The 24,617-nt window shown below is 37.5% G+C and overlaps 1 protein-coding gene across 1 annotated transcript; it reads left to right on the top strand.

The window, feature by feature from the left end:
* Positions 1 to 1,560: 1,560 nt before the first annotated feature.
* LOC104234256 (uncharacterized) lies at positions 1,561 to 7,152 on the top strand. Its single transcript, XM_070153691.1, has 5 exons — positions 1,561 to 1,810; positions 2,090 to 2,139; positions 5,057 to 5,188; positions 5,262 to 6,025; positions 6,102 to 7,152. The coding sequence occupies exons 1-4, from the start codon at positions 1,719 to 1,721 to the stop codon at positions 5,831 to 5,833; spliced, it is 846 nt and encodes a 281-aa protein (XP_070009792.1). The 5' UTR covers positions 1,561 to 1,718; the 3' UTR covers positions 5,834 to 6,025; positions 6,102 to 7,152.
* The last annotated feature ends 17,465 nt before the right edge of the window (positions 7,153 to 24,617 follow it).

Below are 24,617 nucleotides of genomic sequence, written 5' to 3'. Positions count from 1 at the left end.
GAGAGAGATAAGAACAAAAGGGGTTTTAGAAATTAACCACGTAAGAGATTAAGATCGCTACAAGAGAGAGGAGAGATGATTTGTAAAAATTAACCTCGCCGGAAAAAATCACGCTTGATGCTGGATTTGCTGCCGGAAAATTGAAACGTGAAGTCGAAATGTAGCAACATATAAAAGTGAAAAATATACCTTATCTACAATTTATCCAGCAGACTACAAAACAACTACAAAATGACTACATTTATGCACTGTCTAAAAATCACAATTACAATTAACCTACAAAATTGAGACAAACAATCTACAAAATTTGTACAATTTCACATTTTACCAAAAAACACTTGAATAACAGATTTTTACAACCAAAATCACACTAAAAAACTGTAAAGAAAAATAATTAGTGTTTACCTTTACCAAAATCTTTTTGTGAACTAATTTTGGTATTTTTTTGGAGGGTTTCTTCTTTTTCGGTTTTGATGAAGAAGGAGAGACCTTGGGTGTTTTCACAGATGGAATTTTAGGGGAATGTTCAACAAAATCATCATCTACACACAACTCTTTGCCCTTTCGTTTGAGTTGTTTCTCGACTAGTTTATCACCTCCACCAGCATCAACATCGTACAAATGCTTGGTTCTCATCTCCGCACGGATTTGTCCAGGAGATGAAATACTAGTAGTAGGTTCACTTGCATGTGTCGATTTTGCGTTTTTGGATGGTGATTTTGGTGTTAAAACACCCAAATCAAAGGATGAGATATCAGCTAATGTAGCTTTTGAAGCTTTTTTTTTTGGAGTGCTGATTTTTTTCATGATTTGGGACTTGAAAAAACAGATGCAACTTCAAAATAGGATTTTGTGAAATTAACTGGAAAAGAAAATTGTAGAATCGTGGGTAACTGATGGTAAACGTGGGTGAGAGACGAGTATACGAAAATGGGGGAATTAACTGAAGGTAAAACGTGGGGGGGGGGTGGAGGAGAGAGAGGCGGGTAAACGAAAATAGGAGAATATACGCTCCTAAATTAACGCTTAATATAAATGAAGCATTAATTATACCCTTAATTTGAATTGTGGTATATAAATGATAATTTGGTATGCTGAAATGTAATTAACACAATTTAAACATTGAGGGTAATAAGATTTCATATATGTATAGGAAGGTAAAAATTCCATAATATAAATGTCGAAAAAAGCCTACATGTCCAACTTCTAAAGATTTTTTCAATGAACTACTAATAAATATTGACTTGTAATATTGCTGCTAGGGATTGTATCTCAAATAGTAGGATACAAATTCCTAACTTATTATGTTCGGGTCCGGGCTCAGCACGGGCCATACCCTACTAGTATTTTAGAAGCGAGAGTTTAGGGGACGAACACAGGTACGAACTTATGGTAATTACTTTACTTTTTATAGTAAGAAAATGAGAGTTGGGGTGTACGAATATGGGTATTATGGTAATTCTAAAGTTTTCTAAGGGTAATTCTATAATTCAGTCTTACTCCTCATGCTTTTCCATTAGACGCGTGTACTATATTTTAGCAGACACATGACTCCTCTAATACAAATTTCACATCTAACTTTCTGATTTTACATCCTACTCTGCTCAAGTTCAAAGAACTAGATTCTTCTGTCTTTTTCGTTAGTTTCAGAACTTCTTTCACCTCTTTTCTCTATTTTTTACTCTTTCAAAGTACGACTTTTTTCTGTTGACGGGTCTATGATGGTGATTTACTATATGAGAGCCCTGAGAATACTTAAAATCGGGTTCTCTAATGGAAATGGAGTATTGATGTATACGTATCTGGCGGTGTGAGTATAGTGTATGCATTTTGGGGGGGGGGGGGGTCTTCCCTCTTGCAGAGATTGTTAATTTCTCTATTTATATATGGTGTAGCCTCTTTGTTTCTAGCGATATTTATGCAATCATTTTTCTATCTATTGTACTTTTTTTATATCACAATTTGTGTGTATAAGTTAGTTTTATTCTTTTTCAATAACGTTTTGCTAGAATTTTCACATGAATGTTGTTATTGTGCCTGATTTGCCCATACGTTGTGTCTTTTTGATTAATTTTGTCCTTGTTACCAGGAATTTGAGGTGGACCATGCACCTAAGCTGTTTGATTATATGTCTTCAAGGTAATTTTGACTTCTTACTATGGCCAGTGTCAATTGCGCATTTCCGCCCATTGCTGCACTTGAGAAAAAAAGTTTGCTTCTTTTTTATTTTTTATATGTTTTAGATTTATGTTTTCTCCTCTTCCTTTTTTAATATAAAGGTATTCAATAATGTAAAAGCTAGATAATGTAATTTGCAGAAATGAATATATACTTTAACCATTCTAAAAGTCTAACCAACTACCTAAACAAGTTGGCAATTCCTTTTAACATAAAAAGTATATTACTGACAATAGGATATGTCTCTGATGATTGTCCGATGTTCAGCCTTCGAAGACAAAAGATATTCAAAGTGAAGTGACCAACCGTTAATAGAATACTATATATATATATATATGTTTGCTAGGCATTTCTTTTAAATAACGTGTCATAAAAATGTGAAATGAAGTTGTTTCTGATGCAATGTTTCTATGTTGAGTTTGGGTCATTTTTTCCCTCACTCTTTCGACAGAGAGAGCTTCTTACTGATCTCACTGAATAGATAGGACCAAGAAATGCATTATAAAGACTTGAACTACAATTGTTCTTTGGCATTTCGCACAATGATGGACTTTATTGTTGACGTCGAGTCTCTTGGTAAACAGATACTAATTACATTTCTAGAGAGAAGTAAGGATGAGTTTACCAATAAATATAGAGGAGGGTAAGTTGCTACAGTTGTTTCTAGCAGCTTGAAGAGGAAATTTGGATAATGTACATTTCTTTTGTTATTCTCTACTTCCTCCTCTATGCTTGAGGCTATTGAGAGTGATAACCGCCTTCACCATAACAATAACATACAACAATAAACTTAAGGAGCAAATGCCATATTGTGTGAATAATCAAGAGGAAGTTCGTAAGCTTGCTAGGTGAAGGCTCAGGTTTCAAAAGTTAAAGGTGCGATAATGGAAAACATTGAGAAAGTAGACTATAATAACCTCCTTTTTTTATTGTACTCTTTCAAAAGATTAGATTTCTTCATTTGACACCGGAAAGACACCAAGAAGTTGTGTGTGGCTGGTTAATGTGAATTATAGCCTTGCGCATTGTTTAACCAAAAATATGATTCTTTGGTCAAAGCTAAAGACAAATAGAAATTCGGGCTACTGATAATCAGGAGACGAAAAAGAAATAATAGACTTTTTGAGAATGACAAATAAGCAGTAGATAAGTTTGTATTTTAATATAATGTTGATGGTATTCTCTGTCTTTACAAATGACCTGACCTCCTCCTTTTATAGTTGATCCTAAATAAAGGAGTAATATCTTAGCCTTAATGAAACAATTATGAGCAATAAATGACATTAAATAAGACGTTACACAATCATTCCTATTTAATACCAATTCTCTAACGTATTGGATATTTAATATTGAATTTGGACTCCTTTTTGTCATCATATCCATGTCTTCAATGCCTTCTGATCTCTTGGCTTTAAATGACCTAAATAGGTACGAAGCTTGTATTATTCGAATTGCCCCTCGTGCCTATTTAGCTTTCCTTTCCCCGTATCTGTTGTCACTCGTGCCTCTTAACTGATCATCATGTTTTGACCATTTGACCAGTCCTCGTGTCATGCCACGTCACCTTCAATGTAAATTCAGTTTTTCCCAATACAGATAGTCCCCCCACTTTCCATTTATTTATCAATTAAATATCTGGGAAGTGGATCTTCATAAAAAGGGAATTTTTGCTGTAATTAATACTATGACAATACTGACGCTTCAATTGTCCCTTCTAATTAATGCTTTACATACGTGTCACCTTTTGATTGGTTCTGCAATTCTGCGCCCTTTTTTCAAGGCTTCTTCATTCCCACTATTCACGAAGTGTTAGTTGCATTTATTATAGACTTTCCATCATTACACTTCTAATTTTGACGATTGTCATTATAAACATATTTAACCCTCTTTCTTTTGTTTTCTTCTTCGTAGATCTTCAACAAACAATTTATTATTCACTTTTGCTTTTTCTCCCCTTTAGTTCATCCTTCTTCAACAATGTCATCTCCAAACCCTAACCCTAGAAAAGTTCCAATTCTAGATCACTTCCCCAATGCCCCCGTAAGACATAGGAGAGGCAGAGGAGGTAGGCTTCGGAGCTTGAGCCTAGGATCCACTCATGGTGGTTCATCTGGTTCTGCTGCTTCTTCTTCTTCTGGTATTAGGAGTTCTATCCCAAAGGCCCCCTCTTCTAAAGGTAAAGAACTTTCTGAACCTACTCAGGAGCCTTTAGTTGAAGAAATCGTACCCAATGATTTATCTTTTGGGAATGATAGAAGATCTCTCCAAGAACAAGTTAAAAATTTAGAAAAAGCTGATACCTATCCTTCTTTAATAACTGAACTTGTGATTCCCACTATTAGGAAAGATTGTAATTGGAGAGACAATCTTCGTATGATGATTCCTGCCCCAAATCAGAGAATTTCTTCTTTCAGAATTGGATTCTCTTTCGTTTATACTTATCCCTTTACTTTGGGATTCAATCCTGTCATTGACCCAGTTATTCTTGAATTTTGTCGCTTTTTCAAAATTTGCTTAGCTCAAGTAGGGCCTCTTGTTTGGAGAGCTGTGGCTTGCTTAAGGTATTTGTCTACCAAAGCCAATGTTAATTTTACATTTTCCCATCTTATTCACCTATACCACCCCAAATTATTCCGCCATGGAGTTTTTACCTTAACTGCAAGAAGCAAGAAGGTTTTAGTAAACCCCGAAGATGACAAGGATCGAGGGTGGTATTGTCGTTACGTTGCTGTACGTACGGTGGATTTGTTGGGTGAAACAAACATTCCCTTCCCTGAGAAGTGGAATTTTGCATGTAAGTTTTTCTTTTTCCTACCGCACCTAGTTTTTAAGAATTTTGGTTTCTTTTCTAATCTCGTCTCTTTTTGGCTTTTTGTAGCAACCATGGGAGATGTGGAACACGTTCCTAACTTCCGTGGTTGGGTAGGTTCAATTTTGAAGATTGCGCCTATGGAGGCGAGAACTTGGAAATCAATTTCTCTTTTGAATGGTTGGAAAGTGAAGACCCATGGTACGTATCTCCTTATGCTTTGTCGTATATTGAATTCTTTCTTATTTCAATTCCTTATCCCTCTTTTTATCAGGATTTGGTATCAGGGGTATGACAGCTGAGGTAGCCGTTGCCATTCGAGTGTCTTCAACCGCTTCACTTGATTTAGAAAAGACTCGGGCCACGCTACCAAAAAGAAAAGTTGTAGAAGAAAGTTCTGAGAATGAGGAAGAAGAGAATACCTCTTTGATAGCTAGGCCAAGAACCAGGAGACGCGTCATTGATGGAGATGAAGTTGAAGATACTCCTGCTCGAGCCTCTATCTCCGAGCCTGTTCAAATCCTTTCTGATGAGGATACCACTCCAAGAGGCTCTAATGAATCAATTCGATGTCTCTTTGTTAGTGGTTTTGAGAGTGGAGAGTTTGGACCAGTTCTTGATGAAACTCCCCTTTCATCTTCTATTCCCATTTCTTCTATTCCTTCTATCCCTTTGACAACCACGAGTATTTCTTTGCCTTTTTTATCGACTCCTGTTTCTTTACCTGTTTTGGTTCCCATATCTACTCCTACCATCCCTGCTTTGACTCCCATAGCTCCCATTGTTTTTACCTCTTTTACTACTCCTCCTTACATTGTTCCCCCTCCCTCTGTTCAGCATACATAAGCGGGTTCTTGCTGCAGAGGCATGACTATGAGAAGTGTTACTCTTGAAGTTCCTGCCAATCATAGCCTTTTGAGAAAGACTGGTGGAGCTGATGTTTGGCTCGAGCCTTTAATCGGAGATATTGAGAAGAAGAAGATGGAGAGCCACAGTTGCTTGACTCTGATGAATGACATAGTTCATTCTACCTTGAAGGTACTTCTCTTTTAACTTACAAGTTTTTTTTTATATATCTCTCTATATTCTCACATTTGATGCCTTTCCCTTGTAGGCTAATCTTATTGGTACTGAGTTAATGGGAAGAATCTCCACTCTAGAGAAGAAGGATCGAGAGTCTGCGAAGGCTATCTCTGAGGCTAGGAGAATAGCCAAGGATACCCAGCTTGAGGCAGCAAATTGGAAGGAGCAGTTTGAGAATGCTTAGGGGACCATAGAGGAGTTGCAAGAAAGTAGAAATTTCCTGGAGCAGCAAAAGCGTGGTTTGACTTCTGAGCTAGCAATTGCCAAGGCTTCTTCAAGCCAACTTGAAAAAGATAAGGAGCTTTTGGAGTACTCATTTTCAAAACAACTATCAAAGGCTAGTGAAGAAATTAGAGAGCTTAAGGCACTTGTGGAGAAGAAAGAAGAATATGCAGGGGAGTTGGTGCAAAGCTTGACTCAAGCTCAGGCTGACTTAAGGATCTCCTCTGACGAAATACGTGCTTTGAAGAGTTCTCATGCCTCCCTTGAAGCTTCCCTTGACTCCCACTTAGCTGAACACCAGATATCGAAGAACGATCTTGCTATGTGAGAGAGGGAATATGGACTTCTTGAGGAGAACTTCAACATAGAGGTAAGTTGAGCTTTTCTAAAATCTCGCCGTGATGCTTTGATGGAGGCTACTCAAGAAAACTTTGATTTGCAATCTGAATTAGCCAAAGTCTTAGACACTATTGAAAAAAGCCAACAACCAGTTGATACTCCTTCTCCTGCACTTGGAACTCCTGGGGCAGAAGAACTTTTAAATGAAGAAGTAGCTACAACGGCAATTGGAGTTGCAATTCCGGTTCCCGAGGGTGAAACTTCTATGACACAGTCCATGGAAGCTGAAGTTCCCATGACTCTTGCTTCCCTCGGTGATTTTAACACTCCAGGCCCAGTTGAAACCGCTCCTATTGCTGCTCCCTCAGAAGTTGTTACCGTACCTGTGACTGCCCCGAAAACGAGATTGCAACTTCTGATGTTCCAACCCCTTCAGTGACTAGTTGAATGTATTTCAAACTTTACTGTTTTTTTTAATTAACTGGTGGTGTTATCCCTTGGTAACTTTAAGGGATCTTTTGATGAAGTCCCCAGTTATCGTAATGGGGCATTTGTAAAAAACAAATATTTTGCTGACTAAGTTTGTACTTAGTCTTTTATATTAAGAAGTTTTATCGGTACTTTTGTATATTCTATTCTTGCCTATTTATCTAGGACTTATAGAATAACTTAGCATTTTTAACCTTTGAAAATGCTTTATGATTCTTCTCATGGATTATCAACATGAGGCTTATAAAAGAGGGCACTTTTATTTTATCGACACTTAATGAAGAAGACGTCTCAACTTCATAATGGTGTTATAATACGATGAAAGAAATAGGAATACACATGTTTTGTATGAAACAATTTTGACAAGTTTTTATTCATGAACTTTAACAAGTCTTTTTGACTATTACATGTATTAAAATACGTCTATAACTTTCTCGTAACTGTTTTTCTTGCAACAGATTTTTACATAATATAAAATAAACAAGGTTTTTCTTTATAACCTGTTTCAGTACATAATCATGACCCTATCTTTATATATTAGGAAGGGTTTGAGAGGTGACTTTGTTTATGAGTTTGAGAGATGACTCTGTTGTTCTCATGGTAAAAACACTATGATGAATGTCTTGTGTTTGTTGAACACGATGATGAATGCTGAAGACTTCGTAACTTTTTCTCAACACTCGTCTCTTTGTGGCCGACTTTTGTTCGATATTCGTATCTGTTTTTCTACACATATCTGTGTATAATATGTAGTCCCCCAAGTGTTGGAGCGGTGAAGTATAAAGCCTCGAGCACTTGTTTATTTCTTTCAATTTGGTCCTTTTCCTGAAACAGAAAAATATACGGGACTCGAAGGTGCGATTATAGATGAAGACTGCCTAACTCGTATGTATTTCCATCAGATTAATTGTAACCCTGGGCTAGGAATTTTAGAATACTCCATTTTGCCTTGCAGGTCGTGACTCATCATTTGGCACGAGTTAGGGTTTTTGCCTAACATCTAAAATCATTAGTAAAACTTTAATAATTCAAAAGAAATTTTTTAACATGGGGATATCTGACCGTGGGTACTTTCTCAGAAGTAATATCTCTTTAAATGGACGGCATTCCAATGTGAGGGTAAAACATTGCCGTCCATTGTCTCCAACTCGTATGCTCCTTTTCCCGCAATGTCACGAACTCTGTATGATCCTTCCCACGTTGGACTTAGCTTTCCTGAATTAGTAGCCTTTGCAGATTGGAACACCTTTTTAAGCACGAAGTCCCCAATTTTGAAAAATCTGAGGCGTGCTTTCCTATTATAATATCGTTCAATTACTTGCTTTTGTGCTGCCATTCTTACCAATGCAGCTTCTCTTCTTCCTTCAAGCAAATCAAGGTTGACCCGCAGTTCTTCACCATTAGATTCCTCCGTTGCCTGAACGTACCATGTGCTCGGTTCACCTATTTCAACTGGAATTAAGGCTTTCGCACCATAAACCATTAAAAATGGTGTTTCTCCAGTGCTCGTTTTTGTCATTGTACGATAAGACCATAGTACTCCAGGTAATATCTCAGGCCAATTACCTTTTGAATCCTGTAACCTCTTCTTCAAGTTATTGATAATGACTTTGTTTGTGGATTCCGCTTGTCTATTACCCACTGGATGGTATGGCGTAGATGTTATCCTTTTAATCTGCCAACTTTGAAGAAATTTTGTCATTTGAGCTCCTATGAATTGTGTTCCATTGTCACACACGATCTCCTTTGGTGCTCTAAAGCGGCATATTATATTTCGCCATATGAAGTCTTTAACTTCCTTCTCTCGTACCTGTTTAAATGCTCCTACTTCTACCCATTTAGTGAAATAATCTGTGAGTACAAGTAGAAACTTTACCTGACCCTTTGCTTGTGGTAGTGGACCTACGATATCCATTCCCCATTTCATAAAGGGCCATGGGGTTATAACAGGGTATAGTAACTCAGCTGGTCTGTGCATATTATTGCCGTATCTTTGACATTTATCACATTTGGACACGAAACTGTTTGCCTCTTCTTCCATCTTAGGCCAATAATATCCTGCTCGAATCAATGTTCTTACCAGTGACCTTCCCCCTGCGTGATTTCCACAATGTCCTTCGTGCACTTCCCTCATCACATATTCTGTTTGAGAGGGTCCGAGACACCTTGCTAGTGGTCCACCGAACATCTTTCGATAAAGATTTCCTTGATATAAACAATATCGAGCAGCTTTTTTGCGAAGCGCGTGAGCCTTTCCTTTGTCATTAGGCACGGTACCGTGCTGTAAAAAGGCAACAATTTCGTTTCTCCAATCCCATGTTAAATGATTAAAATTTACCTCGTTTTTATCAGATTCAAGAACGGAATGAAATAAATGTATGACTGAAGCATTTGCGTCATTTGCTACGTCAGCTGCAGATGCGAGATTAGCTAAAACATCTGCCTCCACATTCTCATCTCTTGGGATCTGCATTACCTTCCAAGTTTGGAATTGCTTTATTAGTTCCCGTACCTTTTCGAGATATTCTTGCATTCGAGTTTCCCTGGCTGTATAAGTCCCCAGCATTTGATTGACCACGAGTTGAGAATCACTCTTGATTATAATTTGTGTTATGCCGAGTTCTCTTGCCAATTCTAAACCTGCAATTACAGCCTCGTACTCTGCTTCATTGTTAGTTATAGAATGACATTTTATAGCTTGCCTAATAGTTTCACCCGTAGGTGGTATGAGAACTATACCCAGACCTGCTCCTTTTACATTAGATGAACCATCAGTGAATAAAACCCAAGTCCCCGGGTTTGCACCATTAAAAACTTGTAATTCTTTTTCTGCTTCTAAATGCATCCCCTGACTAAAATCAGCCACGAAATCAACTAGTACTTGAGATTTTATAGCGGTCCTAGGTTGATAAATGATTTCGTATTCACTTAGTTCTATAGCCCATTTTGCTAATCTTCCTGACAGTTCGTGTTTATGCAAAATATTTCGAAGCGGAAAAGCAGTAACTACAACAATGGGATGACATTGAAAATAAGGTCTTAATTTTCTAGATGCCATGATCAAAGCTAATGCTAACTTTTCTAGCTGTGGGTATCGTGTTTCAGCATCTAGTAAGGACTTACTTACATAATAAATAGGAGATTGTTTACCTCAGTCCTCACGGACTAAAGCAGCACTTACCGCAACTTCAGACACAACCAAATAGATGAGAAGATTTTCTCCCACCTTTGGTTTTGCCAATAACGGTGGTTTTGACAAATAAGCTTTCAAATTTCTAAGGGCTTGTTGACAATCTTCATTCCATTCAAAACAATCTTGCTTTTTGAGTGCAGAGAAAAACTTAAAACATTTTTCTGAAGATTTGGAAATAAATCTCCCCAAAGCTGCAATTCTTCCCGTTAATCTTTGAACTTCCTTTTTATTAGTAAGGGTATCAGGGATTTCTTCTATTGCTTTGATCTGAGAAGGATTTACCTCAATACCACGGTTAGAAACAAGAAAACCCAAAAACTTACCTGATGAAACTCCAAATGCACATTTTTCTGGGTTGAGTTTCATATTAAATTTTCGCAAAATTTCAAATGTTACAGATAGATGAGAAATATGATCATGAGACTGCTGGGTTTTGACGAGCATATCGTCTATATATACCTCTATTGTCCTTCCTAAATGTTCCTGGAACATTTTGGTGACCAACCTTTGATAGGTTGCCCCAGCATTTTTGAGACCAAAGGGCATTACTTTATAACAGTAAGTCCCCCTGTTTGTGATGAAAGAAGTTTTTTCTTCATCACTAGGGTCCATTTTAATTTGGTTGTACCGTGAATATGCATCTAAAAAACTTAAAAGTTCATGTCCTGCAGTTGCATCAATTAATTGATCTATATATGGTAAAGGAAAAGAATCTTTTGGACAAGCTTTATTAAGATCTGTATAATCTACGCAGACCCGCCACTTACCATTTTTCTTAGGTACAACAACTGTGTTGGCTAACCAATTAGGGTACTTTACCTCGCGGAACCCAATTTTTAATAGCTTTTGGACCTCATCTTGAATCACCTGGTTTTTGAAAGCCCCTTGCTTTGTTTTCTTTTGCTTTATTGGTGTAAAGGATGGGCCTTCGTTTAACTTGTGAGTCATCACATCCGGTGGTATTCCTGTCATGTCAGCATGGGACCAAGCAAAACAGTTCACGTTAGATTTTAGAAATTCAATTAACATACCTCGCATGTTTGAGTTTAAATTAGCTCCAACATAAACTTTCCGTTCAGGCCAATGCTCAAATAATATCACAGCCTCGAGTTCTTCGATGGTTGTTTTGATATTTTCATTCTCCTCAGGTTCTTGAATTGTATCATGTCTCAAGTCTAAATCTGTTTTCTCTTGCTCAGTTGAGGTTTGATTGCTGGCACCTTCAACTGTTTCCTGTAATTGCTATTTTTCTTTGTTTACAGTGCTCGTATTTGTTACAGCGTTGATACTCCTGGCTGTTTGCTGATCCCCTCGAATTTGACAAATCCCCCATGGTGATGGAAATTTAACAACCTGATGTAGAGTTGATGGAACAACATCCATATCATGGATCCAAGGCCTCCCCATGATCATATTGTAAGCCATTTCCATATCAACTACCTGAAATTTAGTTTCTTTAACAATACCTGCAACAAAAGTTGTTAGAATTACCTCTCCTTTTGTTACCACACTTGAATTGTCGAAGCCTGATAAGGTATGCGCCTTGGGTATCATTTTGTCTTCAGCTTGCATTTCACGTAATACCCTTAGTAGTATAATATTTACGGAACTCCCTGGATTAATCAAAACTCGTTTTACATTAGTATCATGTACAAGTAAAGATATTACCAGTGCGTCATTATGTGGAGTTATCATTCCTTGGGTAGCTGCATCATCGAATGAAATACTTTCATTTTCTAAAACCTGCCGTACCCGTTTCCCGTATGTAATTGTTACTTTAGAAACCTTGTTGGAAGCTGTGTAGGTTATGCCGTGAATATCTTCTCCCCCACTTATCACATTCACTGTTCTCTTGGGTGAAGGAGGCTTTGGTGGCTCTTGCCTATTTTTCATATAGGCTTGTTTACCTTTTTCACTAAATAACTCAGTGAGGTACCCTTGCTTCAATAGATGATCCACTTCACTCTGCAAGAATCTACATTCTAAAGTTTTGTGCCCGTGATCATTGTGGAATTCGCACCAATGATCTAGATTGCGTCTATTTGGATTTGACCGCATCTCTTTTGGCCATCGTACCTTATCTACCATGCTTCTCAAAACAGCCACGAGCTCGGAGGTAGTGACGTTAAAGTTATATCCGCCGAACCTTGCCTTTAAACTTCTATCATCATCTCGTGACTCTTGTCTGTTCCGATCATTTCTGAATCTTGATGAAGAACCAGAGTCCCTGTTCCTCGATTTTTGATCATATTGCTGGCTATCTTGTTTTGACCGTGAGTCTTTTCCTGCAGGTCCCATATATGGATCGTACCTGTTTTTACTTGATCTTTTTTCGGTTTCTGATTTTCTGGAACCGCCCCTTTCTTCATGATGAAACTTAGGTACGGTATCTTCTTCAATTTGCAGCTTCGTACTGTACCTGTTGTAAACATCATTCCACGTGGTTGCAGGGAATTCTCGAAGGCTTTCTTTGAGTCTTATCGTGGCTTCTGAACTTTTGTCATTTAAATTACTTGCAAAAGCTATTGCAGCCCAGTTGTCAGGTACACGGGGTAGAGTCATTCTTTCACGCTGGAATCTATCAACAAAGTCTCTGAGCAATTCTGAATCCCCTTGTTTGATTTTGAAAATATCTTCCATTCTCTTCTCAACCTTTTGAGCTTCCGAATGTGCTTTAATAAAAGAATCTGCAAGCTCAGCAAAAGAATTTATAGAATTTTCAGATAAAAGAGAATACCAGGTTAATGCACCCTTGGTGAGTGTTTCTCCAAATTTCTTGACCAGTACTGATTCAATTTCTTGTTTGGTCAAGTCGTTGCCTTTCACGCCTGTTGTAAATGCAGTCACGTGGTCACGTGGGTCTGTAGTACCATCATATTTCGGGATGTCAGGCATTTTGAACTTTTTCGGAATTGGAAGGGGAGCAGCACTTGGCTTCCATGGTTGTTGTGAGTATTTGTCCATGTCTACTCCTTTTATTACAGGCGGAACTCCAGGGATTTGCTCAATACGCTCATTTTGTTCCTTAATCAGTTTCTGCAAGGTTAGTACTAAATTTTGCAAATAGGAATTATCTGAATTACCTGGTCCCCCTTCCTGTGGTTCACTGGTGGTTCCTCCATTTCCAGAATTAACAAGACCAGAACGAGGATTCTCCAATGTATTATTATTAGGAGTTGGTGTGGGTGGTGCAGCAGGCAATCGACTAACTAGAGCCTGAAGAGCTTTGCCGACCTGTGCATCAATTAGCTTTTGTAAAGCTTCATTTGTACCTCCTTCAAAGTGTTCAAATTGTTCTTGTTGATCAGCACGGGATTCCGGAGCAAGAGTGCCTTCACGAGATTGACGTGGTGAATCCGGAGGGGAGGGAACCACGTCAATGTTCGGTTGGTCAACGTGGTGATGGATTTGATTTTTATGGTTTCCTAATGTGTTATCACTGTTATTGTTGTTGTTGTTTGACATGTTGATAAAGACGAATAAAACGTAGCTTCAAAGAAAAGATTATCAGTTTCCCGGTAACGGAACCAATTTGTTTAACCAAAAATATGATTCTTTGGTCAAAGCTAAAGACAAATAGAAATTCGGGCTACTGATAATCAGGAGACGAAAAAGAAATAATAGACTTTTTGAGAATGACAAATAAGCAGTAGATAAGTTTGTATTTTAATGTAATGTTGATGGTATCCTCTGTCTTTACAAATGATCTAACCTCCTCCTTTTATAGTTGATCCTAAATAAAGGAGTAATATCTTAGCCTTAATGAGACAATTATGAGCAATAAATGACATTAAATAAGACGTTACACAATCATTCTTATTTAATACCAATTCTCTAATGTATTGGGTATTTAATATTGAATTTGGACTCCTTTTTGTCATCATATCCATGTCTTCAATGCCTTCTGATCTCTTGGCTTTAAATGACCTAAATAGGTACGAAACTTGTATTATTCGAATTGCCCCTCGTGCCTATTTAGCTTTCCTTTCCCCGTATCTGTTGTCACTCGTGCCTCTTAACTGATCATCATGTTTTGACCATTTGACCAGTCCTCGTGTCATGCCACGTCACCTTCAATGTAAATTCAGTTTTTTCCCAATACACGCATCTTCTTGAGCGAGGGAAGAAGATCAAGCTTTGTAGATGAATCTGCTATTACTTTTATGCTTCTGTTCGGTTTTTATCCTAATTGGAAGATACTTCTTACATAAAAAGAGTACGTTGGGTACCTTGCATTCTAACTTAAAAAGTAACAGCTCCTCCACTATTATAAGGTATTTAGTTCTGTTTGTTTAAACTGAAACTTCATATATTTGTTTGTTACAATGATTGTCACTTCTGTGTTACTACTTTCATAATAACTTTATTGACAAGTACTACTTATAAAATTGTTGAGTTATTTTTTGAACTCAAAGAGCTATGAAATAGAAGAGGGCTTTCAAAAGCTAACTTTTTGTAATATGGAGAGTAATTTGGTTCTTTCAAGAATGATCATAGAGAACCTAAATCGTTTGAGCAGTAGTGATGAGCTTAGTGATTGAACAAAAAAATAAAAAAAGTGTGTTGGAGATGAAATATTTTGGATAACTTAGTAGTTTTTTGTGAGACAAGGAGAAAGGTTTTTGATAGCTTGGTCTGTTACTTCATATATTTAGAGAGGTGGCAAACACAAGAAGAGAAAAAAAAATTCAATTCTTTGGCAAGCCTGAATCCTTGAGCATTCTAATTCGGCCTATTACTTTACCCCTAAAAATGTTTCAACTGTTGGAAAAAATATATAACAGAAAAGGTAAAAAGTTTTTCTTTGAGGTCATGTGAAAATGTTTTTGAATTGCATTTCAAAAGTAGTTTTAGAAAAGAATCACAAAGCAAAAGCGATTGTGTGAGATCATGTAATTTTCATGTTGTTGGTGTTCTGTAGTAATGGGAAGTTCTACCCTCAAATTCACATTTTAGCTTCCTGCTCCGTATGAAATAAAATTAAAAGACTCAATGAAATATGGTAGGTAGTTTTCCATGCCTTATGGTAATATGAAGGTTACATTTAATTCGTCTTTCATTCACCTTGACTTTAGTATTTCTACATTGTCAGATACTATGATCTATTCACCTTTAAACCTACTAAATTTTTTTCCATAAGTACATTTAATGTCATCTTACTGGGTTTCCATGGAGTTGCTGGGGAAATGTAGCAATAGTATAGAGAAAAGAGCATATAGGTGAAAACAAGATTGATATTTCACCTCTAGAATTTGAGCTTAGTTTTTTATAATTATCTCACCAATATACTTTAACAAGAAAATTTTACCGAGTCGTCCACAACATTTGGCTTCAAATTGTCTTTGCCAAGGCCAATATAAGTTGCTTTGAATTTCATTCTATCTGTTTCTGACTAACTCCATTCCCAAATTTGGGTATCTTCCATCATGTAGTTATAATATATTAGCTACAAGTTATAGGTCCTTTTAATAGGCAGCCATCTTTTCCTTGCTAAATTGATGGTCTAACAGTAAGATGAGATTTTTTTTTTCTTAAATAGGAATTTGAGGACGTCACTGTTGATCATGGACTTGTTTTTCTTCTACATATTTTTTTTTATAGAACATGTTATGTTACAAGGTTAAGTTACTTTTAGATTGTGATGACTTTGCTATGCATGTTTTCTAAGTTGTGAAACACAATAGCCTCAACTACAAGGGCGGTGATGAAAGTTGAAGCTTCTCCGACTAATTTTTGCCCCTTTCAACTATTAAATAATTGGCATTTTTCTGTCTAAATTTATTTGAAATTTTACAAAGTGATGTAGCTGTTACATGAATTAATTTCACTTTTTAGTCTGGGCTATATGTTTCAAAGCTCAATTCTTTTTGTGCTTCTACTATATTTCACAGTTTTTCAAGCAGTAAACTGCATAACCATTGGTGTTTGAAATTGGCTTTGAAACCTTATAATTTGTATTGCAGCAGGTTAATCTATCATGGAAGAAAAAGTTTCAACTCTTCTCATTAATTCTCAAACGTTTCCATATCATGCACTTGAGATTTCAAATGGATGGTTGCAAATGGACAGAACGGGACTTGCATCAACCTTAGAAGGTGTATTTAGTTTTCAAACTCACAATTTTGTGTATTTATAACTAAGGTGATGGCACATAGAACCTTTTGTATATAAGCCTACAATATAGTGACAATTATGACGTTTTTAGAGTTGTACACAACTTTGTTCACTACTTTGTTGTGAAAGACCTTTTTTCTGATGTTGTCTACAACATTGTAATAAAAAACTTCAGCTAACCTAGAAAATCACGCTAACCATGTTGGGCCCGTGCTTCCCTTGCTAGTATATGAATATGACTAAGTCAAGCATCTAACAATATGAGCCATGAGACGCATGTAACGATATGAATAAAGATCACTTTTCACAAATAAGGGCATACCCGCCTACTGTCCTGGGTCCATCATTGGACCTAATTCCATAATTTCTAGATTGATCAGAGTCGAAGTCAACCCTGGATTAACATGGTCAAACCTTCAAACAAATCACAAATCTGGGTTATCCATAGTCCATGAGTTTGAAGTTCATTTAATTCATCAAATCCATGATTTAGTGTTTCTAGGATTCTCAAATTTCACCATTAAACTGTCAATTTTTTTTTTTTTGCAAGGTGACGTCTTATTCCTTACTTTTTCTATAGCAGTGCGTAATTACAACAACAACAACCCAGTGAAATCCCACTAGTGTGGTCCGGGGAGGGTAGTGTGTATGCAGACCTTACCCCTACCCCAAAGGAATAGAGAGACTGTTTCTGAAAGACCCTCGGCTCAAGAGGACAAAAAGGCAAAAGGAGACAAAATCAGTAATACCACAGAAATAATAAGAAAATAGGTAAAATAGGAACTAACATATAATCCAGAAGAAATATACAAAGCAAAAGTGAAATAGTATCCCTACCAAACTAATCCCACAAAGTTATGACATAAGGCAAGACTCAACTACTTCCTAACCTACAACCTTAATATTCGACCTCCACATGTTCCTATCAAGTGTCATGTCCTCGGTAATCTGAAGCCTCGCCATATCTTGCCTGATCACCTCCTCCAAATACTTCTTAGGCCGCCCTCTACCTCTTCTCGTGCCCTCTACAACCAGCCGTTCGCACCTATTTACTGGAGCATCTAGGCTTCTTCTCTGAACATGCCCGAACCATTTGAGTCTCGCTTCCCGCATCTTGTCAACAATGGGAGCCACGCACACCTTCTCCTGAATATCATCATTCCTAATCTTATCCATCCTAGTATGCCCGCACATCCATCTCAACATCCTCATTTCTGCTACCTTCATCTTCTGGATATGCAACTTCTTAACAGGCCAACACTCAGCCCCATACATCATAGCCGGTCTAACCACCGCTTTATAGAACTTACATCTGAGTATCAGTGGCACTCTCTTGTCGCACAATACTCCAGATGCTAACCTCTACTTTATCCATCCTACCCCAATGCGGTGTGTGACATCCTCGTCGATCTCCCCCCCGGATAACTGACCCAAGGTACTTGAAGCTGCCTCTACTCGGGATGACCTGTGATTCAAGCCTCACATACACGCCCATTTTCCCCTGCTCAGCGCTAAACTTATACTCCAGGTATTCCATCTTTGTCCTGCTAAGCTTAAAACCCTTAGATTCCAGAGCCTGTCTCCAAACCTCCAGCCTCTCGTTAACACCGACTCGCGACTCATCAATCAAAATTATGTCATCGGTGAACAACATGCACCATGGTACATCCCCTTGAATGTACCATGGCAGTGCGTAATTAGTATTTTCTAAATATATTGGACATTCACTAAGTTCGAACTATCATCCCACGGGAAGTTATGGACAATTGCTAAGAATTGTTGTAGATATTAAAGTAGACAAATGTATACGGTCAGAATCGAGTATCCCGATTTCAAAGTCTCAAATTGGGGCCATGACTTTTAGTCCGGGTGGCCCAAAGTGGGGGTCAGACCCGACTGAAGGACACACACCTCGAAGGAATAGATCAGAGGCCTAGCATGACCTACATCAAGGGCAATGCAATCTCGAAGACACACAAGAAAGAGCGGGAATTTCTCATGAACACATGGGTAAGGGCATAAATTAAAGGATAAGATTTGTACGAAATGGTACAGGTCCGTATTAGGTTGTTATACACCTGTACCAATAGAACTCTTTACCACAATTAGGAATGTACTACGTTGGGGTTTTCTCCTCCTATATAAAGGGGACCCCAATTATTTTTAAAAGACATATTATTCACTGCAATAGAACATTCAACTCTGTTTTTCTTGTTTACCGTGCTCAACAATTGTTCTTCAGCTTTATCACTTTTGCTTTATTGTTCATACTTTATTGTTCTTAGCTCACCTCGAGGCCCCTGAGATAATCGACCTCGAGGCCCCATTGCCCTAACAATACTTGTTTTGTTCATCAATTGTTCTTACTTAAACTTAATATTACATGCATATACACTAGTATTGGAATAAATCGAATATCTTTAAAACCACAAATCACATTTAGTTGTTACTCACATTTTCTAAGGTAAACAGTTTGGCGCCCACTGTGGGGATAAAGATAATAGTGATTATTTTAGTGCTAGTTTTCTAATAACACACGTTATTCTTCACACTTTTTCTTGTCAAAATGCTTTGATTTCAGGCTAAAATATGTCTAGCACACAAAACGCACCTGCTCATGACAGTAAGGGACTCGGTAAAAATAGCGGTATAGGGGTCGGTGTACCACCCATAAACCTTGAGGGAGTTCCAAATATAGAGCCAGTTCATATCAGTTCGCATAACGCTCTAAACACGGACGCAGGCACAGACCGCGTAAGGAATGCATACAGGGAAGCCCGAGCCGAAGACCAAGGAGCGCCAGGAATGGAAGGAGAGGGAGTCAACCTTTAAGTGATATTCGAGATGCTGCAAGCTCAGCAAGTCGCCATTGCTCAACTTTAGATTTAGAACATGACTCCAAACATTGCCGAAGTAGTGAATTACTGGCCTTTAAGTGATATTAGGCATTCCCGAGTTCCATGGTTCTAGCACGGTCGCTCAACTGTTATTACTGGCCTATTTATCTGATTTAGAACACTTTTAAAATCTATGTGCATTTTACTTTAAACCACTTTTATTTATTTTAGGAAGATTTCAACGTCATCTAAAATACGTCTTTGGACCATGCCACATGAAATGCACCCGCAGTCCGAGATATATTTTATTTAACGTTGTTAAGATTTGGATTTGGGTTACATGAAATGCACACCCGAGTTTAAGGAAGTTAGTTATTAAAAATAATACGCATAAAGTGACTACGCGCTTTTGACTTTGCGAGGGCCATGGAAATTTGCTAAATGGCGCGCCTCGATTTCTAAAGAATTAAAATATAAATTAAGCAAGGGCCATGCATTTGAGATTTGCTTGGCATGGCACGCCTCGAACAATTCTAACAAAAAGGTTCCTACATTAGCTATTGAGGGCTATAAATTGTAACTTATCTAATATAGCTCGCCTTAAGCTAAACTAAAGAATCTAAGTAATTAAGGAGGGGTTAAAAGGGTTTTAATCATTTCAGGCTAAACATAATACATGAACGCACTAATTTGGATAATTGTGTAAGCCCAAAAAACAGTGTACTCATTCAGCACAAAACGTAAAGAAGGAAAGAAAACAACTATCATTGAAATAGCTACAGCACATGCAAATCATATCGCGTGAGGTTTCCTTTTTGACAGTAATTACTTAATGAGTGCAGAAATCCTACACTAGCATTTTTAGTAATCAACTAGGACATATCATTGTGACTTGGATTAAGAACCTATATTATGCATTCAGCAACTCTCTCGAGTTCTATGGGGTTCTCTTTGCAGTAGGCATGTCAAACTCTTGAAACTCTACTCTATCACCACATACTGATTCAATAATTCTCTTATCTCTCGTCAACTAAATAAAAAATACCAAAGATTCCATTTAACCAAGAATCAGATGATAACTACCTTATGTGAACTAAAGCCAATGGTATGAATTCACACAGAAAAACAGTAACAAGCACATATGAACACCAATGGCCATAAACCAACTAGAACAAAATTCTACCAAGGGGTACTTGGGTCTCCTCTTCCAGTTAACTGCACAGCCTCCAATTTCAGTTGGAGGATGCTTCAAACAAACTTTGTAGCCAGCTATTAAAATGTGAGTTTGTTATTTACATAAAAAACAAACTACAAAAACCAGTAAAACATCTAATTCAACACTGAAATACTACACTGATTTCTGCAGAAGTAACTCTGAATAATAGGCTACATGAACACCTGAGTATAAAACTTCATTTAATAATCTCAGTCATCAACTCTAATATTACAGATATCACTACATCCGCTTCCATTCCCGAGATTCGAGAGTGTACCTGGATACAGCAAAAACAAACTAAAAATGTGCTTGGACTCAGCTAATAGTAGAAGCAAACAGAATCAGCTTCTAAAAAATCAGTAACACCAGATAAAATTCACTTCTTCCAACCAATAAAGATCCCAGATGAATAACAATCTCGAAAATCTGATTAGCTAAGAATTTTTAAGGCAAAATTGGACTAGTTTTGACCAAAGAAATGCAAGAAATTCAATGTTCTCTTAAAACTCTTCAGACTCAGCCGTTTTCAATTTTCCCAGGTCTGATCCTCTTTTCCAAAATTTAGGAAATGGGGACTTTATAGAGGGGTTTTTAGGGCAGCAATAATAGCTTTGTTAATTATCATTCACCCCTTTCCCCAATTTCATCATTTCGGTTCAGACCCCAGTTCAAATCAGTTTTTGCAAGCAAATCCCTTCCCCCACTTTCCTAGAAGCTTCCCAATGCAGTTACAAAAGATTCCTCTGCCTAATTTCCTAAACTACCCCTTAAACAACTACCATTTACCTTCATAAACCAAAAATAGATATGGGTCATCTTAAAACAAAACCTCACCCAACCCATGGGCCTGAATACTATAGCCCAAACATGAATTTCCAACTCTGAACGTAGTCGGAACCTTTTAAACAAACAAACCTTTCAAGAGAAGGTGCTCGGAAACATTAATTTAAAGCAATTGAATCAACTAATCAATCAAATTATACCAAGACATTGATAAGCTAATTCCTATTTCATTGAACATAAAAATAAACTTAAATTAAAGAGAAGGAAGTTTCAGAATCTCAAACAGCACACAAAATGACTTAAAAACATTTAAAAGACAGAAAAGAGAAGAAACAGAAGGAGGCGAATACACGAACAAAACAGAAGACGAAGACAAAGGAGAAAAGAACGAGAATACCTAGATGGCCACAGGGACAAGGCTTGACAACCTCAAACGACTCCGATTTAACCCGAAACTGGTATTACCCGCATGTTTTCTTTGAGAACAAATGAACAATACTAGTTTCAAGCCACATCGATCATAGAAAACTCGAAAGCTTGCAGGATTTTCTTTTCTTCGTTTTTAGATTTGAAATTGACCCAATTTGGTGAGAATTTGGGGAGAAATGGTGGTAAATTGGGGTTCAGGGAGGGGTGATGGTTGCATGGTTGGATTTTGGTGGTGGTGTGAGCCCCGCCGCCGGCCGGAGATGGTGAAGGGGTTCAAGGCGGCAGGTCTAGGGTTGAAGATGAAAGATGGAAGTGAAGAGATACAAGGTTCTTCTGTAGTTCAGACAGTTTTAATTAAAATGATAGGGCGCCTCACAGCCGTTGGATGATGAAAACTGAAGGGCTGAGATCGATTTAACCCTAATGAACTCAAAATGACATAGTATCGTCCCCGTACTACGTCGTTTCAAAGGTCTTCATGGCTGACCACTTGGACCGGGTAAAACGATGAGTTTTGGGCCAATTTTGACGGGTTGATGGGGAATTAATTGGGCTGGGTAAAGTTAAATTGAAATATCCCAAAATCCAGGCTTCTTTTGTTTTAATTCTTTTTCTCTTTTTCAAATTCAAATTTTCTCTTCTTTTCAAAATTAAAAATAAAATCAAAATTAATTATTAACCTAAATTAACCTACCACATTATATTAAATACTCAACGCAATATTTACAATAATTAATTAAGTCCTAAATTAAAAGAAAAGCTATGAAATTCAAAATTAAAGAGTTAAAATGCAACATGAACTATTTTTGTGATTTTTATATTTTATAGAACAACTAATTTACGAATTAAATCCTAAGATGCAAACTTAAATTCTAAATGCAAATGTAATGTATTTTTGTGTTTTCATGAATTAGATAAAATAAATGTGCACAGACAAATGCAAGCAATTAACAAAAAATGCTACAAAAATCCACAAAATTGCAAATAATGGGAAAAATTTATTTTTCTTAAATTTATGGTATTAGATCATATAGGGCAAAAATCACGTGCTCACAACTGCCCCTCTTTGCCCAGAAACACGAAGATTTTTCGTGCAAAGATAAAGTGAGCGGATACGAGCGATTTTTTGCCCGTTTGAATACTCCGTGGGAAGCATTTTTTTGAAAGATTTGACCGCATCCTACTTCTGAGGTTGCCTACATATCCTTGGCTATAAAGGAATCAGGTCAGTGTAGTTCAGGAAGTTTTGGTAGCTGGGACTACCATGAAGCTGTGATCTCACTGTTGCTGCTGTTGCTGCTACTACTGCTTACTAAACTCCTTATTACACCATGTCAAAATAAGAAAAAGCTAGACTAGACTATGATCTATGCATTACAAAAATCCTATCTATATCTTTAAACTTGCTCTTGTGGTTCTTGTTGCCTTGTTGGCTTGTACTGTCCCGGTGAAGTCCCTTTGTTGCCGATTTGAATTGTAATATGAGATGCTTTCCCTTTTCTCCAGGTGGATGCCTGATTGCTGAACTTTGAACTGTATTCCCGTGCTCTCCAGATGGGCACCTGTCTGCCGAACTTGAATTGTATTCCCATGCTCTCCAGGTGGGCTCCTGACTGCTGAACTTGAATTGTATTCCCGTGCTCTCCAGGTGGGCTCCTGACTGCTGAACTTGAATTGTATTCCCGTGCTCTCCAGGTGGGCGCCTGATTGTTGAACTCGAATTGTATTCCCGTGCTCTCTAGGTGGGCGCCTGATTGCTGAACTTGAATTGTATTCCGTGCTCTCCAGGTGGGCGTCTGACTGCTGAACTTGAATTACTTCTCCCTGTTCTCCAAGTGGGTGCCTGATTTCAACAAAAATAGACAAAACAAAGAAAATTTCCTGCCCCAGTTTGGTAGCTGGGCACATCTGTGAGTGTTAAACTGAATCATGTTACCAAACATTATCAAGAATTTGAAAACTCGATCCCGTTATCCAGGAGGGTCCTGACAACTCCTATTTAAATGACAATTTTAAAGCTAAATTATGTCTTCTGAAGGTATGTCTTATGCTAAGTCTTGTTATCCAAGCAAGTTTTAAAACTACATCCCATTATCCAGGAGGGTCCTGAAAACTTTTAATTAAACGATAATTTTAAATCTAAGTTATATCTCCTAAAGGTATGACTTCCGCTAAATCTTGTTATCTAAGAGGGTCTTAAACTACACCCCATTATCCAAGAGGGTCCTGAAAATCAAAAGTCAAGTTTTATCTTAAGAGTGACTATTTTACGGCTAAATTATATTACCCTACACCAGAACTTACGCTAAATTTGTTATCCAATGAAAATTTTAAAGCTAGGTCCCATTATTCAGGAGGGTCCTGACAACTCTTAATTAAATCCTACTTAAACATGCAAACTTTGAAAACCAACTTATATTCCTTGGGGTACATTTATGCTAGATTTTGCTACTTATGATTTTTTCGATTTTTAAACTAGGTCCCATTTTCCAGGAGGGTCCTGAAAATTTACAGTCAAACCTGTCTGATGCTTGCCTTTCCTTACGATAGGTTTCTATGAAGCAATCGAAATTTCCTGCCCCTGTTTCAATCAAAGAAAAATCTTGTCAGTTTAAAATGCGGTGGTTAGTTTGTGGCATTCTTGCTGAAAATGACCTCCCCGCTATCGTGCTTTGTTTTGACTGACTTCTCCTAAACTGGCCAAGAACTGTTTGACTTCCCGACTGACTTTCAAACCATATGACCTTGGATGACCCGAGTGTTCTTATACCCAAACTATTGTTTTACATCTCTGACCCCTTTATCGGAACCTCTACATCTCCCATGAAATTACCAAATCATTCCACCGATGGAACTTTTGCTGACACTTTATATCCCACTTTTCATCATACTATCCTTGTTATGCCTTGGCTACACTGTGCTTTG

This window comes from Nicotiana sylvestris, chromosome 8, assembly GCF_000393655.2.
Source record: "Nicotiana sylvestris chromosome 8, ASM39365v2, whole genome shotgun sequence".
Taxonomy (NCBI): domain Eukaryota; kingdom Viridiplantae; phylum Streptophyta; class Magnoliopsida; order Solanales; family Solanaceae; genus Nicotiana; species Nicotiana sylvestris.
Note: the sequence above shows the minus strand (reverse complement) of the source record. Positions and strands in the feature narration are given on the sequence as shown.

Bases quoted from the DNA above. Each gene is read 5' to 3' on its own strand.
- LOC104234256 (XM_070153691.1), top strand. From the start codon at position 1,719: ATGATGGTGATTTACTATATGAGAGCCCTGAGAATACTTAAAATCGGG. The intron at 1,811-2,089 runs GTGAGTATAGTG...CCTTGTTACCAG, and splicing joins ATGTATACGTATCTGGCGGT to GAATTTGAGGTGGACCATGC. The intron at 5,189-5,261 runs GTACGTATCTCC...TCTTTTTATCAG, and splicing joins TTGGAAAGTGAAGACCCATG to GATTTGGTATCAGGGGTATG.